Source organism: Dipteris shenzhenensis, chromosome 25, assembly GCF_047967505.1.
Source record: "Dipteris shenzhenensis isolate YYH24624 ecotype China chromosome 25, Dip_SZ_1.0, whole genome shotgun sequence".
In the NCBI taxonomy this organism is placed as follows: domain Eukaryota; kingdom Viridiplantae; phylum Streptophyta; class Polypodiopsida; order Gleicheniales; family Dipteridaceae; genus Dipteris; species Dipteris shenzhenensis.
Genome location: NC_141620.1, coordinates 9,594,532 through 9,613,020, shown reverse-complemented (window position 1 = coordinate 9,613,020; position 18,489 = coordinate 9,594,532). Strand labels below are relative to the sequence as shown.

The 18,489-nt window shown below is 42.1% G+C and overlaps 1 protein-coding gene across 1 annotated transcript in view; it reads right to left on the bottom strand.

The window, feature by feature from the left end:
- Positions 1 to 17,189, bottom strand: part of LOC147885427 (uncharacterized) — a 382,071-nt gene extending 364,882 nt beyond the window's left edge. Inside the window, exons 1-3 of the mRNA XM_087396736.1 lie at positions 17,123 to 17,189; positions 16,939 to 16,996; positions 15,701 to 15,822 (exon numbers count right to left, since the gene is read on the bottom strand). Of these exons, the coding sequence (XP_087252862.1) occupies positions 15,701 to 15,822; positions 16,939 to 16,996; positions 17,123 to 17,136 (194 nt within the window). The 5' untranslated portion in view covers positions 17,137 to 17,189. The remainder of the gene's footprint in view (positions 1 to 15,700; positions 15,823 to 16,938; positions 16,997 to 17,122) is intronic.
- Between the last annotated feature and the right edge of the window lie 1,300 nt (positions 17,190 to 18,489).

Below are 18,489 nucleotides of genomic sequence, written 5' to 3'. Positions count from 1 at the left end.
TTGGGTCTTTTTCTCTTCCTTGGGCAGTCTCTAGCAAAGTGCCCAAGGGTCTTGCAAATCCTACACTAGTCCTATCTACCTGCAATCTCGACTCTTCGTCGAAAGAGAGAGCCATCTGCGCGCTGAAGCATGATGTGCTCATATGAGATGTTAGGGTCAGAGACGATGACCCTAACTCGAGGCACCCCGTCTGCTCTAACTACCTCTGTCAAGGAAGAAGGCATGCCAGGAAGTGGGGGGATCTTAGTGACCACTTCGAATGTGGCTCCGATAGAAACAAGAAGTCGATGGTAGACCTGAGGAAAATCTAATGAACAGTGATGTGACCTGACTGTCCTCCTCGACCGGATCGAAGCCCAAGGTGTAGGGCAAAAGAAAGATCCTCCTTGAACCCAAAGCTAGAGGATCAGGTTTGAGAACAAGGGTTGTGGACTCGTGGGAGTCGAAAACCACTTGGAAGAATCCACATCCCAAAAGTCAAATATCCCTGAGGTGTGGGGCGAGATCTCCTGGTAATGCCACCAGCATCCAGTCTCTGGCATGTGATCTGGAAGGGTGTGACCCAAAGATGCGGGCAAAAAGTGATGTGGAGCCTTCTAGTTCCACATCTTTCTTGAGCCGCTGCAACTCGTCTTCTAAGAAAATGACGGTTCTCGCGGCCGGTGGAGGTGGACGAAGATTGGCTAAGTGGGGATCCATTCACCAATCGAAGTGAAAGGGGCGATTCAAACAGTGAAAAAGCTCCGTCCATGAAACTGCTGCCCAGGATGCCCTGGAACATGGGCACAAGAAGAAGGAGAACAAGAGAGGGAAGAAGAGAGAGGAAGAGGAAGAAAGGAGCCGGGGGGGAGAAGTTAGGAAGGGAGGGGGCGGGGAGGGAGAGGGAGGGCATGGGAGAGCAAAGGAAAGGAGGGGGTGGGTTAGGAAGGGAGGGAGGGGGCTGGCGGGGAGGGGGAAGGAGGGCGGGGAGAGGAAGGGAGGGGGCTGGTTAGGAAGGGTGGGGTGAAGGAGGGGGGGGGGGGAGGAGGGGGGCGGGGAGTGTAGGGGCAGCAGGCGGGGGGGAGAGGGGAGCGGGTGAGGGGAAAGGAGGGGGCGGGGGAGGGGGAGGGAGGGGGCGGGGGGGGAGGAGAGGGGCGGGGAGGGCAAGGGCAACAGGCGGGAATTGCCCCAATTTCACCTTGCAAATTGGGGTTTTTGGTCTTAGACACCAATTTTGCAAGATTTGGGGCTTTTGTACACTTTGTAGGTGTTTTACAGGCACATTTGGCAGAGTTTCACTTGGGTTTATGCTTTTGGGCTGTTACACTTCGGGCCTTTGATTGGCTGATTTTTTGGGCAGTGGTGGACAACTTGCATCTATATCGCGGAAGGGATTTGTGTTGCGCACCTCTAAATCCCAGGAAGGGATATTTATTGTCACATTTGTGGCATTTTGTTTAATTTGGCAGCTATGGCTCAGAACAATCCCAATGAAGTGTTTGGCATCCTCACTAAGGAGGATAAGTTGGATGGTACCAATTACTCTTTATGGAGTTTTATGGTACGCAATCTTTTAATTGGCAAACATTTGTGGGATTATGTCACTGGGGATGAGACAAGGCCAGAGAATGTGGTTGCACCTGCCACTCCTTCTCAACAAGGTGGATGAAGGGGAGAGGACAAGCTCAAGGTGCCGGAAAGTGCTAGGTGCAATGGCTGCTGCAGTTGTGCCTCCCACACTGGAACAAAAAAGGTGGGATTCACGTGATGCACAAGCACTTTTAGTAAACTCTCTTTCTATCAAAAGGTTTATTATCCCGCACATTTGGTCATGCAGGACTCAAAGGTAGCTTGGGATATTTTGGAGAGTATGTTTGCAGCCCGCAATGATGTCAGGGTCTCTTTCCTGAAGAGAGAGTTATCGCATACGCACATGGATAAGGGTGACTCAATGTTTGATCACCTCACCACGATTCAGGACTTGAGAGAGAAATTGTTGAATATAGATGAGATTATTCCTGATTGAGAGATAATAACCACTGAGTCATATCTCGGATTTCACACCTCGCTGAATTTGTCATTGAGGGGGGTGCAAAACACCCCGTTTATCCTTCAATAGTTGTTTTTCCTGCTATTTTTTGCATTGAGTAGGTAGATCCCTGCACACAAAAAATCTTAACAAAAACTCAAAAAATCAAGGAAATGCCAAAAAACAAGTCAACAAAATTGTGTGTATGTGTGTCGCTGCATTAAGCTTAATGCAACAATCATCAAGTTGCTACCATAATAAGGCAGCGGGTCATCCAATCGCTACTATAATAAAGCAACGGGTCATCCAGTCACTACTATAATAAAGCAGTGGGTCCTCAAGTCGCTACTATAGTAGCGGGTCCTCATGTCAGTGCTATAATAAAGTAGCGGGTCCTCCAGTCATCGCTGCTATATAATAAAGCATTGGGTCATCCAATTGCTGCTATAATAAGGCAAAGAGTCCTCAAGTCGCTGCTATAATAAAGCAGTGGGTCATCCAGTCATTGCTATAATAAAGCAGTGGGTCCTTCAGTCGCTACTATAATAAAATAGCGGCTCCTCCAGTCACTGCTATGATAAAGCAGTGGGTCCTCAAGTCTACCTAAAACAAAGGACAGCAATGGACTGTTAGTAGAGGATAAGAACATGTAGGAGTTGTTGTAGCACTTGGCAAATGTTTTTGCTAATCTTCATCATCACCTACCTTCCAAGCGGGATGTTGATCATGCAATTAATCTTTGATCCAGGGTCAAAACTAGTAAAATAAAGCACCCTATAGGCTTTCTAGGGCTGAAAGACAGAAGGTGGGAAGACAAATCAAAGAGCTCTTTGACACATAAATCGTACACAGTCAGTCTCCTTTTTCTTCCCCTGTTCTCTTGGTTAAGAACAAGGATCTCTGATAGGATGTGCATTGATTAAAGGGATCTGAATAAAATGAGTGTAAAGAAAGATTTCCTATCCCACGAATTGATGATTTAATGGATGAGCGGAGGGGAGCCAAACTCTTTATAAAGATTGATTTAAGATCAGTCTACCATCAAAATAAGGATGAAAGAGGAGGATGAGCTAACAACAGCCTTCAGAACTGAACGTGGCTTATGCCAGTTCAAGGGGATGTCATTTGGCATCACTTATGCTCCAGAAACCTTCCAAGCAGGTATGAATGAGATCCTACAGCCCTAGCTCTAATAAATCTATCCTAGTTTTCTTTTATAATATACTTACATACAACAAGTCTAAACCTGATGCTGCCATACACCATATACGTAGGGGTAGAGGAGGTTGTAGAAGACGCAAGTGGCCAGGGATGCCTTTGATTAAAGGCCTGGTGCCAAAATGGTCAATACCAAGAATCTTCTCCTTCAAATTGTATTCGGGTTCATTATAATTCAGCCAGCTGTATAGCCTCCTTGAGAGTGCTTGGTTTTTGTGCTACCACATTTATTCCATGAATGGATTTAAGCATTATACTTCTATCATCAATGCCATGAATGGATAAAGCCAATTTCCAAAATTGGTTGACATAGTTCTTCACTGAATCTTGCTGACTCAAATCATACCATCTGCATATATATTGATACCTGGCTAGAGGAGAAAAAAAAGTCTGAAACATTTCCCTTTTAAATCCTTCCAAGGTATGAATTACCACACACCATCTTGTTGCAGATGCCTTAAACATGTGTGGGAAAAATCTTCAAGATGAAGCACATCAAACCTCATTTTTTCCTGTTTCCCTTTTGGATACAGTAAGAAATAGTCTTCCAATTTACGTATCCACTCTTCGAGCTCACTGGGTGAACCAGATTCCCCTTTGAATTTGGAAAGAACAATTTTATTTTTAACATCACTGCCCTGATGTAACCCTTCCTTAGAATCTGAGAGTCTCACAGTCTGAACATATTGTTGGAATGTAAGGACTGACCTAAGATCAGTAGGAAGGCCTTTGTATTCATTAAATCTTTGGTATAACACTCAATTTCTGGACTGGTACTTTTATGCGCTGCACCCTATAGAAGGACTTTTGCTTTAGTAGCTGGCTCTTCATACCTATAATGAGCCCTTGTAGTAGATACCATAAATCCTTCAGAATTTGTCACATAGTCAGGGTTGTCATCTAAATCACGGGCTGCTTCAGAAACTATTTCTAGGGTTCTCTTCCCTTATTGAATTTAATTTCTCTCGAGATGATCAAATCCTCTATTTCTGCAGCCTTTGATCCATCCTTTGATTTCTCATCTTGATTTCATTAGTCAATTCTCTATATTCCTGAAGGACAGGACCCAAACAACTGTGAATCAGTTGCTCTTGAATTAACTGCATCTGACTTTGAGGAATAGCCTCCATAGAAGCCTGACTGTTGCCCACAAGCTCTTGATTAAATCTCAGCTTGCTCTCCTACTACTGAACCCAATCCCAATATTGGAATGTCTTCAATTGCTTCACTTCCATCCTAAGCTCTAAGTTAGCAAAATCTTGCCTTCTGGACTGATTACCAGCCTTCCTTGTAGGCATTTTAGAAGCAGAGAGCTCCAAAATTCAATAATTTCACTGTTCCGCCCCAAAATTCAAAAATTTCCCCCAATCTTAGAACATATGCTTGATTCAATAGAGAAAGCATTGGGGCAACTCAAATCTAATTGAAACAGTATTTGAACTCAACCCTTCCAGATGCAATTGCAATTCATTTGGACTTATCACAAATGAATTTGGGGCAGAATCTCCAAGAATTTGGATTATAGTTGCGTCTGGCCAAAATGACTTTTCTCTAAAAAATCAGATCAATCAAGATCCAATCAATCTGAGACTTAGTGCAACCCTTGGGAATGCTGAAGTGCTACTATATATCAAATTTATTGGACTTAACAGCTTATTCCTACAGATTTTAGCTATTGAAGGATATTCTTTGTGCCAAACATATGTCCCCAGAACAGCTCCAATTCACATAATTTTGCAACGATCGATTGGGGCTTTGATTCTGGAGGTCAACCCAATCACATTGATGTAAGAAGAATCTGACTTTTATCAATTTGGAAAATTCAACCCTCTAAAACGTGGCAATCATCGATTGGGACAACTTTCCGTGACCAATTTTTTCACAAGCTCATGCACATAAGCTCCAAATTTCAAATGAAATAGAATGGATTTTCCATCAATTTAATACTCTTTTTTTTTGCAAAAAAGGACTTCTATTAAGTATGAAAGAAAACCGTAGAGCAAGCTCAATACGAAAGTACATCATGTCGATAAATACATGAGAGAAATCAAAGCACAAAAAGAGCCAGCAAATAACCAGAGATAAGGCTGAATCAACCCCGAGACAAAATTAGAGAAGAAAGGAGATCCCCTCCAAACTCTGAAGAAAGTGTTCCTCCTAGTTGAGGCTGCTCTTGATACCCCTGCATGCTTGCCTAGATGGGCAACAAGGTATGTATAGTATCAATCCAAATACTGGCCAATGTCTGAGAAAGGTGAACCTGGGATCCATCCAATGCCTTTGTACAATGGCTCTCCAAATATGCCAAGCTGCAATACTAGCCAGAATCTCCCATGATGTGTCTACTGAAGCATGTGCAACTTTGAAAGGAGTAAAAGCAACATCCCGTAGGGAACATGACTCTACCTAGTGTCGATGAACCAAAAAAGCCCCATTTGAATCATGTTCCATGAAAAAGACCTGAGGCCCCGTAAGAGAAAGCCAAGCCACTGAACCCCAGGTCATGAAGAAGGGTGAAGTATGGAAAGTACATTATATCCTCGCAAAACCCTTCCACATCGTCCTCGCCTGTTTGCACCCCCAAAGATAGTGCTGAATTGTCTCAATCACGGAATGGCAACGAGGACATGTAGGGTTAGCCCCGCCTGGACCTCCACAGGTTCACCACAATCCCTCCCTGAATAGAAAGCCGAAAGAAGAGAGTGATTTTTTATATTCTTGAGGGATTTTCAGAGTCTCCTCTTTTCCTACACATCTGCATAAATGTGAAATCTGTCCCGACTCCCAATGAGGAGAGCTAGAGGGCCTCCAACATCTACAACTAAGCTGAAATCTCTTGACATTTCACTCAACTCAGATAGAGGGAGAGAGTACATGTCACATGCATTCCAGGGATTTTTGAAGCAGCATGGGATTAAACATCACTTGACATGCCCTTACACACCACAGCATAATCCAATCCCTGAGAGGAAGAATCGTACTCTCATGGAGATGACGAGATGCATGCTGAAATTCAAGAGAGTCTCAAAGGCTTTTTGGGGAGAAGCAGTTGTGACAGCCACTTACATTTAAAACAAATGCCCTACCAAAGCTTTGGTTAATGTGACTCCATTTGAGGCTTTGTATGGCTTTAAGCCAAAGGTTAGTCATTTCAGAGTTTTTGGCTTAGTGGCATATGCTTTGGTTCCACATGCACATCGGACAAAGCTTGATGACAAGAGTGTTAAATGCATTTTTGTGGGGTATAGCACTGAAAGCAGGGGATTTAGGCTTTATAATCCCGCTACCGGGAAGGTAATAATCAGCAGAGATGCTCTCTTTGCTGAGAATGAGTGCATGCAGCCCACTAGTGCAGACTTGCCACCATACGATGACACCCCTTTGGACATCATCCAATTTGAGGATGATGAGACGGAGTCTCTTGATGCTTCCCTTTCTACTTCTCATAGTTCAGATGGCTTGCCACATGTTGAGGATGGCTCTCCCTCAAATGTTTTAGATTTGCAGACAATTAATGAGAATAGACAGCCTCATGTTTGGAGGCATTATCAACGTCGTGAGGCTACTAAAGATGTTGATGCAGCCCCGAGTGGTATAGCAAAGAAATCTATTCCACGTTGGGCAAGGTTGACCATTCAAGATGCTAAGGATCAGCCTACTATGGGGAAAACCAAGGCCAGCACTCAAAAAAAGAAAAAAATTGTCAATCTTGCTTTGATGACCTCAGTGATGGAAGCTGAAAATGAGCCTCGGAGCTTCAAGGATGCTCAGCATAATCCGGCATGGCAGAAAGCTATGGAAGCTAAGATTAAATCCATTGAGAAGAATGCCACATGGGACTTGGTTGATGCGTCCATTGGAAAAAATGTGGTTGGCACGAAATGGATTTATAAGGTGAAATACCATTCATATGGCACAGTTGAGAAAGACAAAGCTCGTTTGGTTGCCAAGGGGTATGCACAAGAGGAGGGGATAGATTATGAGGAGACTTTTGCTCTAGTGGCCAAGATGACCACCATTCGTTCAGTCATCTCTCTTGCTGCGTTTTATGGTTGGCCAGTGTACTAGATGGATGTTAAGACCGCTTTTCTCAATGGAGATCTTAAAGAGGAGGTCTATATACATCAGCCCCAAGGTTTTGAGGTGAAGGGACAAGAGCAAAAGGTATGCAAGCTCAGGAAGGCTCTATATGGGCTGAAGCAAGCACCTCGTGTGTGGTATCAGAAGATACATCAGTTTTTGCTGTCCTAGGGCTTCGTAAACACTCATACAGAGCCAAATCTGTATGTTTTGCAGCAGCAAATTACAGTTGTGCAGTCTGCTTTATGTCACAACTTTGACATGACAGATTTGGGCCTATTGCATTATTGTCTTGGCATTGAGTTTTGGCCGACCCATGATGGGATTTCTATGTCACAGACAAAGTATTTGAAGGGGTTGCTGCAGAAATTTAAAATGGAGAACTGGAAGCCTATGGCTACTCCATTGGAAAAGGGACTCAAGCTGAGTAAGCATGATACTGCTAAAAAGTTTGATGGCACTTTGTACATGTAATTGGTTGGCAGTTAGATATATCTATGCTCCACACGGCCTGATATTGCCTATGCCACAGGGCTTTTGAGCCAGTTCATACATTTTCCCATGATCACACATTGGAATGCAGCAAAGAGGGTTCTCAGATATGTCCATGGCACTCTCTCTCTTGGCTTGCATTATGCTTCAGATTGTGATCTAAAGCTGAGTGGTTTCACCGACTCAGATTGGTCAGGGGACATTGAAGACAGACGGTCCACTACTGGCTATTGCTTCTCATTGGGTTCAGCATGTATCTCATGGCTCAGTAAGAAGCAAGAGCGAGTCTCTCTTTCCTCCAGTGAAGTAGAGTACAAAGCTGCAAATTCAGCCACAGGGCTTTTGAGCCAGTTCATGCGTTGTCCCACGATCACACATTGGAATGCAGCAAAGAGGGTTCTCAGATATGTCCATGGCACTCTCTCTCTTGGCTTGCATTATGCTTCAGATTGTGATCTAAAGCTGAGTGGTTTCACCGACTCAGATTGGTCAGGGGACATTGAAGACAGACGGTCCACTACTGGCTATTGCTTCTCATTGGGTTCAGCATGTATCTCATGGCTCAGTAAGAAGCAAGAGCGAGTCTCTCTTTCCTCCAGTGAAGCAGAGTACAAAGCTGCAAATTCAGCCACTACGGAGTTAATGTGGTTAAGGAAGCTTTTGCATGACTTGCATCATGCACAGGATGGCAAAGCAAACTCTATCTTCTGTGACAACCAGAGTTGCATTGCCATAGCCAACAATCCTATCTTTCATGCTCGCATGAAACACATCAAAAATCATTATCATTATGTATGGGATTGTATTTCTGATGGCTTCACTGATCTCATCTATTGTCCATCTGAGGACAATGCGGCGGATATCTTCACCAAAGCCCTGTCAATAGATCTTCTCTTACGACATCGACATGGCTTGGGGATTAGAGACATTCTCACAATGTCAAGGGAGGTTGTGAAGTGATTCACAATGACATTGTTTTCATGTACTCCCATAGGTTGCATATCCATCTGGATGAACTTGTGCAACCATGGTACTTTAGGTACTGCAGGTTACACCTGAGACGTTTCCAGGGTACTTTCAGCCATATCTTTGAGGAGGGATTTGTAAGAGATTACAAAGATATGGTGTTGTAGGCATAAAGTCAACCCTATAGTTGACCAGTAGTACTTGCATACTATATATACCAAGTACTTGTATTGTTTCATTTTGAACATTTCTATTGGAGCTTTCTTGTGTGTGCACTTTTGCTCACTTGTGTTTACAATCTGTCTCCACTTTGTTCCTACACTCCTAAGTATGAAAGAACCTTTGAGAGCAAAGCTCAGTGGAAAAGTACATCATGTGAGGCATGAGAAAATAAAACCAAATGGAAAAATCAAGCTCCTGTATAACAAATGAGAAAATGACCAAGGTTGAGGCTGATAGTGCCACCTATTAGCCTCAACCATGTGGGGCTTCCGAGAAGAATCAAGTTCCATTCCACTCCCTCAAGCAAACATTCTCTTAGGATATTTGTGATCAAGGGCTTACTCTAAGGTGCATGTGTGCATCTAGTAGTCACATGTTTGTGTGTGTGTAATATGAAGCACACTTAGTGCTATCTAGGACCATGACACAGGTGATGATGCAGTAGAAGGCGCCCTCTTAAGGAGGTGCCAATGATTTAGAAAGTCCCTATGTTGTAGGGGTGATTGCCTTTGATGTAGGAGAGGTGCGTATGATCTAGGCTACCCTCTCTTTCACTCTATAAATGAGAGGCTTCTCTCTCACTATCAATAGAACACACATTTTGGGCTTCTCTTGTGTTCTCAACTCTTGTCATGATGCATCGCTTCTCTCCCACCACTCCCCAACATGTGGTATCCGAGCTCTAGGTTCTAGAAAACCCTTTAGCCCCCTAGTTTGCCACATCATCATCTTTTCCTCACTTCCACCTCCTTCTCTCCATTTTGCCTCTTTCTTGGAGATTTTTGTAAGAGCTTGTTCTGTCTCTGTAGTGTGCCATTCCTCAAACCCTCTAAATTGTAGTTCCAGTAGGGCACACCTCCACCTCAGAGGGTTTTCCAACATTTGCCCTCTACATCCCGTGCCGACATAAACTTTGCCCAATGAACTTTTGTGCAATTCATCTTCTACAATCAAAATTTCAACTTGTCCTTTGAGACAAGTTGCACAATGTTGCAAGCTACCTCTTGATTAACTTTGATCCCAAATGGTTGCTGGAGTGAGGAGAATTTAAAGAAAAACCAGTCAAACTTCTTTAGCTTGGCTAGGCGAGCTGACGCGCGTGCCCATACTCTAGTGTCGACCTTGGCTGGTATACAAGCTTTATTTATGCTTCAAAAGCCCTCTAATTTCTGCTTCTATCAATGAGAATTTTGGTCTCCAAGATTGCTACTATTTCTGGTTCATATTCTTGACAGTTTGGGAAAGGATGCTTGATGCAAGTTCAAATATGCTGAGGATACTCTAGTGAAATCAAAATTTCAGTTGATTATTCACAATGCCTAGCTCTTGTTGCTCTTCTAATGCTTCATATGTGAAAGCAAAAGGAAAGAAGAACAAAGAAGCACCTAGACATGTCAATAGAAAAGTGACAAAGCTTGTGAAGAAAAAGCCATATTATTATTCTGATGCAGAAAGACTAGGATTCTCTGATTTCATTGCTTGCAATATGCACTTGTAAGGTTGAGATTTATAGCCATTTGTAAGAGAGCAGACATTTCCTAATCATAAAGGTAAGACCCTCTCATGGCTACCTTTAAAATATAAAAATTCAATGGCTAAGGCTTCCATACATGGTAAATGAAAATTAAATTTGTGCTTATGAAGGAGAATTCGTGGGATTTATTCAAGCCAAGGAATCAGTCACCACAAGAGGGTGAATCCACCACTACCAAAGGAAAGAAGAAGGCAAGTGACCCTACTTCAACAACACCAGGAGATGCTAAAAGGCTAGAGAAAGCCTATGCAATCATTGCATTAGGTTTGGGAGATGATTATGTGCATCATATTTCTAATTTGGAATCTCCTTATGAGGCTTAGCATAAGTTAGATATGCTATTTGGTGCTAGCTCTCATAACTCTAAATTGACTTTGAAGATTAAGTTCTTTGAACTTAAGATAAATGGAGACTGTGTTGTAGCTCATGTCAACACTACGAGGAGTCTTATGACACAATTGGCCTCAGTCAACTCTCCAGTCACTGAAGATGATGCAATGGCTGTACTCTTGAAGAGTATGCCTTAGGATTTTGAGTATGTTGTGACTACTTTGAAGAATCTTCCCCAATCAACTCTAGAGAGCATCGTCAGTGCTCTACAAGAAGAAGAGAGTAGAAGATCAAACCCAAAAGGATCAATCCATGCACTTATTATGGCAAAAACAATCACTCTGAAAAGTTTTGCAATGAGAAGAAAGACAAAGCAAATATGATTGAAGAAAGAACTCCATCAACAAATGAAGCAACAAATTTTGTGATAGATAAAGATAAAGATTGGACCTTCTACAGTCAAATCTTTCAACTTTTGTCATCACTTGGTCATTTAGTCAATTTTGAGGTTCTCTGCTTGGAGTAGTACTCTAAAAAGAATGTTATGGTTATGTGTTTTAGTCCTTATAGTTTTTGTAAATCACCTCTGGTCACCATATGATGTAGGCCATGTGATATGTCTTTGCCTCCATGGTTCCTCTTGCAGGCATGAGAAACTGGGTCCACACAAAGGCCTAAGATTAATCCTTGTACATGCAAGGGAGATGACCATTTGGGGAGGTCTATCCCATTTTTGTAAACCTTGACCTTTGGGCACCTTTGCTAGCATGAGATCCTAGCCATAGATTTATCCTTGACCACCATGAGAAGGCATGTTTTCAACTATGTGACTAGATGTGTCCTTGACATAGCATGAGGCAAACCCTTGAGGGGGAGTATGTTGGGATATTTGGGATCAAGGGCTTGCTCTAAGGTGCATGTGTGCATCTAGCAGTCACATATTTGTGTGTGTTTAGTGAAGCACACTTAGTACTATCTAGGACCATGACACAAGTGATGATGCAGTAGAAGGAGCCCTCTTAAGGAGGTGCCAATGATTTAGGAAGTCCCTATGCTGTAGGGCTGATTGCCTTTGATGTAGGATAGGTGCCTATGATCTAGGCCACCCTCTCTCCCACTCTATAAATGAGAGGCTTCTCTCTCACAATCAATAGAACACACATTTTGGTCTTCTCTTGCATTCTCAACTCTTGTCATGATGCATCTCTTCTCTACCACCAGTCTCCAACACGTTCCTCCTTAGACGCCTACATAATCCCCAGAATGACAACAAAAGCATGTACTGTGTTCGTCCAGATACTAGCCAATGTGTGTGTGGGGTGGACCTGGGATCCATGCAAAGCCTCTCTATATATGGATCTCCAAATATGCCATGCTGATATGCTTGCCATAATGTCCCACAAAGTATCCACGGATGCATGCGCAGGTCTGTACAAAGAGCTAGGAACCTCATTCAGAGAACATGACTCAACCAAAAGCCCAAAAAGAGTCTCATCAAACACATGGCCCCCCAAAGAAAGAGCCATGCTACCGAGCCCTCGATCATGAAGAAAGGAGAATGCAAGGTGTTCAATAGTCTAGCGATCCCCTTTCAAATGATCGTCGCCTATTTGCAGACCAATAGGTAATGCTAAATAGACTCATCGGCAGAGAGGCAATGAGAACATGTGGAAATTTCTTGGACCTTAACCTCCACTGGTTCACGACAATCCTCCATGAATAGAGAGTCAAAAGAAAAGAGTAATTTTTATATTCCTAAGGGATTTCAAGTGTGTCTTCCAAAAGGATTTCTGCACATCAGCCGAAGTCTGAAATTCTCCCAATGAGGAGCCCTGTTGGGCTTCCCTGAGCTGGAATATCCTGACGTTACTCACAGTGTATCAAAAGAAGGGAAGGGTCTTCTCTTAGTACCCTACATCAATCCATTAACACTCTCTAGGGTCCCACTGCAGATACTTTATGATGAGGATACCTCCATAGAGCCAAAGCATCCTCCTTCAACAACCTTCTTCTTGTAGGGTCTGTAATAATCATTGGCATATGCCTGAGCAACCATAGTGCGACTTTTAGGAATTTCCAATCCATGCGACCTGTTTATAGCCACAAGATGATCCATGTATTGAAGATTGGATGCGTGGCTATCACATACAACAGCGCACTCAATGGACATCCCTGGCGAACCAAACAACGGAGAGTCCAGTTATCAGAAATATCCCCAGACAAAATACATGCATCTTTACTATCATTATACAACCAATAAATAACATCGTTGCATAAACACAAAGCTTGCATGGTCTGTGAAATGAAATCCAATTGAACCGTGTCAAAAGCTTTGGCAATATCAACTTGCAGCAATAACACATCTTCCTCCATGTATTTGGCATATTCTATCCCAACATAGGCAATTGCAATATTATGAGTGATATGCCTGCGAGGAACAAACCCATATTGGGCAAGAGGGAGACCATCATGTAAATATCCTTTGATGCAATCTACCACCATTTTGGTTATGATCTTATAAATTATGGGCATAAGAGTGATAGGTCTCCAATCAACGAATGATTCAGATGTCTGCTTCTTTGGAAGAAGGTTGACAAGCCCTTTCTTCCATGAATCCTGCATTTGTTGACTTTGCCAAGCACAATTGACCATTTGTAGCAAAGTAAACTTGAGGGTATCCCAAGATGCAAGAAAAATTCAACAATGAGACTATCCCATCCTGGAGACTTTGCCACATGATTTCTTGGCATTAGATAACTCCCTTTCAGTAAAAGGTTCCTCCAACTCCAAAGCTTGTGCAAGAGAAACCATGGGAAAGCTGCAAAAGCTGGCGCTGTGCAAACAAAGCTTCCTGTGGAGGGAGATCCACACGCCCAAGCTGTCGAGCAAAGTGAGTGACACAAGCAGTAGCAAGTTGTGATCGAGAGGAAGTCCAATAATCATTAGGCAACATAAGCACTCGGCAAATACTTGTAGACTGCCTCCTGTAATGCAAGTTTTTGAAAACTGTTTTGAGGAACGACCTGTATCCAGAGAAGCCCTTTGTCTTGCTCTTGTCTCCCATTTAGAAAGTTTCTTATGATCATTACATTGTAGACAATGTTTTGCCCGGCATAAAGACATGCTTTCATCCAAAAAAGGCCAAAAATGACTAAGGTCTATCAATGCTGGCAAGTGTTTTGAGCTTGAGCAACCAACAGTGTCCCTCAATGTCTTCATATATTTCTTGCCATAATCACGAATGACTGCTTGCATTCTAGCAACAAAAGCATCCCATGCATTAACCAATATCAATACGACTCTAATGTGAAAGAGGTTTAATGGCTCTAAGTAGCTATTATTCACAATAAGAAGCCTCCTTTGTGACAACCTATCATCCTCTACCACACACGCGCGTGCACACTTTTATTTTTTATTTTGGTGAAAATTTTGTTAGCTTTATATTACAGAATCACTATCCCAAAACGAGATGTGAAAACGATTACATCACGAGAAGATCTCAGCATAAGAGAGATCTACACGCATTCACATATATGTATGTATCTATTGCATCTACAATTTTTTTGAATTTTCACTAAATCAGGATATTGAAGTTCAAATCCATTGCTAGTTATACTTTCACTGACTATGTTTGAAGGATTTGTTAGGTGCACATTGAGAGATTGGGAATTTGATGCATCTCTCTGTTAAGAGCTTCACGATGCTTGTGAGTTCTTGTGGAGCTGGTATTGCTGTGGAAGGAGCAAGTTAGCACTGCTACAATTGTGAGCGCCACTGAAGCTTGATAAGAGATTTGTTTGGCAACAATCACAACAAGGGAGGAGCCAATGGGGATAGCTAAATAGCCACACATGTAGGTTGAGGGTAGGTCTCCTTTCAACCACCAAGAAAATTCATGCACATAAGGACTAAGTCTTGATACCTATCTTTTATTTGTGAAAGATTCTATGCAAAATAGAAACACATCTCTGTTGTGTAGCCTGGTTTCTGGAAGCAAAATGCATGCAGTTTCCCCTGGGTGAATTTTGGTTTACGTTGTCTATATCGTGACTTTCTCATCAACAAATTTAGAGAGAATCCTAGAGGTAAGAAAATTTCTGGAAGGGGGAAAGTGTTAACTTTTTTGAGTGCTGGGACCACCATAATACAACCAAAAGCAAGCAGCGGGCACTAACAAGCATTGCAATCTCGGAGATGGTGACAATGAGAGGTCTGATTCTACATAATCTATTTGTGTACCCACATGCACCTAATGATCAGCGGATATGCAGACAAGATGAGGAGTAGGATCTATAGCATTGTAGGAGACTTGTTGCCTTTGAGAAGTGACGGTGAAAGTGGAGTGAAGAAATGGAAGTGACAGAATCTGCCTATCTCACATTTGCACTGAATAGGTAGCTGATTATCAACCAGAGCATAAGGGTGTAGCAAGCCAATAATTCTACCTTAGCCACAGAAACTACTAGATGAGGAGTAGGATCTATACCATTGTAGGAGACTTGTGGCCTTTGAGAAGTGAAGGTGAAAGTGGAGTGAAGAAATGGAAGTGACAGAATCTGCCTATCTCACATTTGCACCGAATAGGTAGTTGATTATCAACCAGGGCTTAAGGGTGTAGCCTTAACCACAGAAACTACTACATATAATTTACAATACAATCTTATATAGAGCACGGGGATGTCTAGTAGAACCTGAACGGTGAGTCTCTTGCCCGAGATCTCCTGGTAGAGTAAGAGCAACAGCTTTTTTCAAAGCGATAGCAGGAAATGCAATAAAACCCTTTCTAAAAAGAATTTGCATTTTTAGATCCCGTTTAACCAAAAATAAATAAATAAGAAGACTTGTCTCACCCTCTATTTGTCTCCTTGTTTGAAATTTCAAGAAGATTGTCAAGTCCTCCATATTGAATGCCAGTCACAATCCCCCCTGGTTTAGATAGTGTAATTTGAACGATTCCATTATCTAATATGACCTGTAGACACAATCAAGCCAATTTATGATTGTATAATGGCAATCCACAAGCTGCTCTCCATTATCAAGGATAAACCCTCAGTCCGAATCAAGCGTTTTAAGATCAAACAGGTTCTTATCTAAGGAGAAACAAAATTATTATGTTAGAGGAACAAACGTCCAGCTCAAGTCCAAGAAATCAATTTCACACGTATCTTATGCATACGCACATAGAAATGCATAGAAAGCAACCTCCCTCAGAGAAATATTTCACATCTATGCGAAAATGTGCAATTCAATCCCTATCTGAAGCGAACATCCACACCGTCCTTTCTTTTCCATCGGCTTATTGTTGTGAGCCTTCCTGCCTAGTTCACGCCTCAGCCTGGATTTCCTGTACAAAATGGATATTTTACTCTATGTGCATGGATTATTTGTCAGAGTCGCACCGTCCGTTCAGCCCACCCGCTTGGCTGGCATATGCGTGCCTCTTTGCTAACAACAACGGTGCAAAACTACGAAGTCACAGTTTCCTCACGATGCTCAATCTCCTCCTTCCAATTACGAAACAACACTCCCTCCAGCATATCGCCGTTAATGGGCAACTTGTGATTGGGGCTACGATTGCATCTTCTAAATCATTGCGTGCGGAATCTTTGTAAAGGCGTTGATAGAGTAAATCCCTGGTCAATCGAGACCTCCACAGGTCTGCTTACACTAAAGGATTTATAGCAGTGCCTCTCTCTCTCTCTCTCTCTCTCTCTCTCTCTCTCTCTCTCTTCCTCTCTCTCTCTCTCTCACACACACACACACACACACACACAAATTCTTTTGTTCTTTCTAAAATGGGTTTCTCGTTTCGCATGTTAAATTCATAAAAGCTTCTTTACAATTTGTTTTTGAATCCGAAGAGGAGTTTTATTATGCAACAAGTATCTCTTCTCCTAGGAATGATAGTGAATCGTTCCTTAACGAATCCTCATTGTGAGCATTTTGCGCACATTAGATCAAATAATGTGGTCGAGTTCGTACACTGTCTTTGGAGAAATTCTGATCTGTACTTCATGTGAGCGATTTAGCTTTACCTCCAAAACCCGGAACAAAAAATGGACAGAAAAAAAAGATAGACGGAACGTACGTGATTGTTTTGCTCAATCAACTGGACATCTGGACCTTCGTTTCCTCGTACAGAAGCCCTGCAAGAAACACGCGCTTCATATATTAATCTCCCATGTTGTCTCGAGTGTGTTACGGAAATTTACTGTCAATATGAGTTGCCGGCTACGTCTTGAAGGAACAGTATGGCAGTGTTTGTTGCATACTTGCGGGTCTGCATATCAAACCACCTTTGGACTATGCGAAATGCCAAAAATGTATGCTTCTTTGCCTCAGGAATATGATCACGATTGCATGCTAGTGTTTTTATCGCAGCTCGCACGTTCAACTACGTGTTACAGTATATCTCGCTCTTCGAATAAATATTAAGCTGCCTGTCCTGGGCGATTGCAAACGACACCGAACGTAGCCAGCGTTGGACGACTGAACAAACATGTGGTTTTACGAAACAAAGTGGGCGCATGGGGGAGACTGCGAACCTGCTCATATTGATCGATCGGACGCTTAGTCGAGTCTGGTTACTCACAGATTGAACGAGCTGGCGCCTCATGAAAGATTTAGATATAGGATCACAATTACACTATAATTGCATGTGAAAGGTAAACCCATTGTGTAATTACAACGTAAAACCAAAAGACAGACAAAACTTTGCACATAATAGATTCACGTATTATATATGCATGTGATATCCAACAACACAATACTACACCTTTGGACAATGCAAATTTGTTCTTATCTTACCTTACGCCATAATACAACTCCAAAAGCCTTTCATTAGAGTATTAATTAAGTTTCAAGTCAATCATAATGAGCTTCCTTGGATCATTACATTTAGTACCTTAGAAAATGGAGAAAGGTCATGCTCCTTGAATGAGGAGGAGCAGTAAAAGGAAATCAAAGAAAACTAGGAGTAGAGTAAAAGGTGGACGATATGATGACAAGTCTAGGTAGTGGAGGCACTTAATGACATTGATTTGCTACCCCTTCAACTTGATAGCTCGAACCTACTATATGTGTAATATCGTGTTAGCTTCCTTCATTTTAAAGCCTTATAATGAATATATTATCCTTATTTCATAGTTTATGTGTTATAATAGTTTTGTTGAGTAGCCTAGGTACACATTTGGGTTCCTTGTATTTTAAGGCTAATACTCTCCTTTAATGGCATTATTTCTCTTTCATCATATTTTAAGGTCACCAATATTGACCTATCTCCAAACTTTCAACATGTTCATAACTTGCTCAGAGGGATCGTCCTGATTGATATTCCAAAATCATAATCTCTGTATCCAAATACAAGTATTAAAATTTTGTGTAATTCCCTTTGACAGCGGAAAAGTCACAAAGTGAGATATCATTACATTTACGGTAACTCTTACATAAAAAGTATTGAATTCATGATGCTTGAGTTGGGTAATAGATTATGAAGCAAAGTGGCACAAAAATGGGGGGGGGAAGTTTGGGTGTGCTCCTCAATATATCCTAGGTAGGTCCTTATGGTCATGATGAGTAAACTTGTGTTACATTTATATAAATTGCAGTTTGGTATGTACAACAAACAAAGTTTACATTC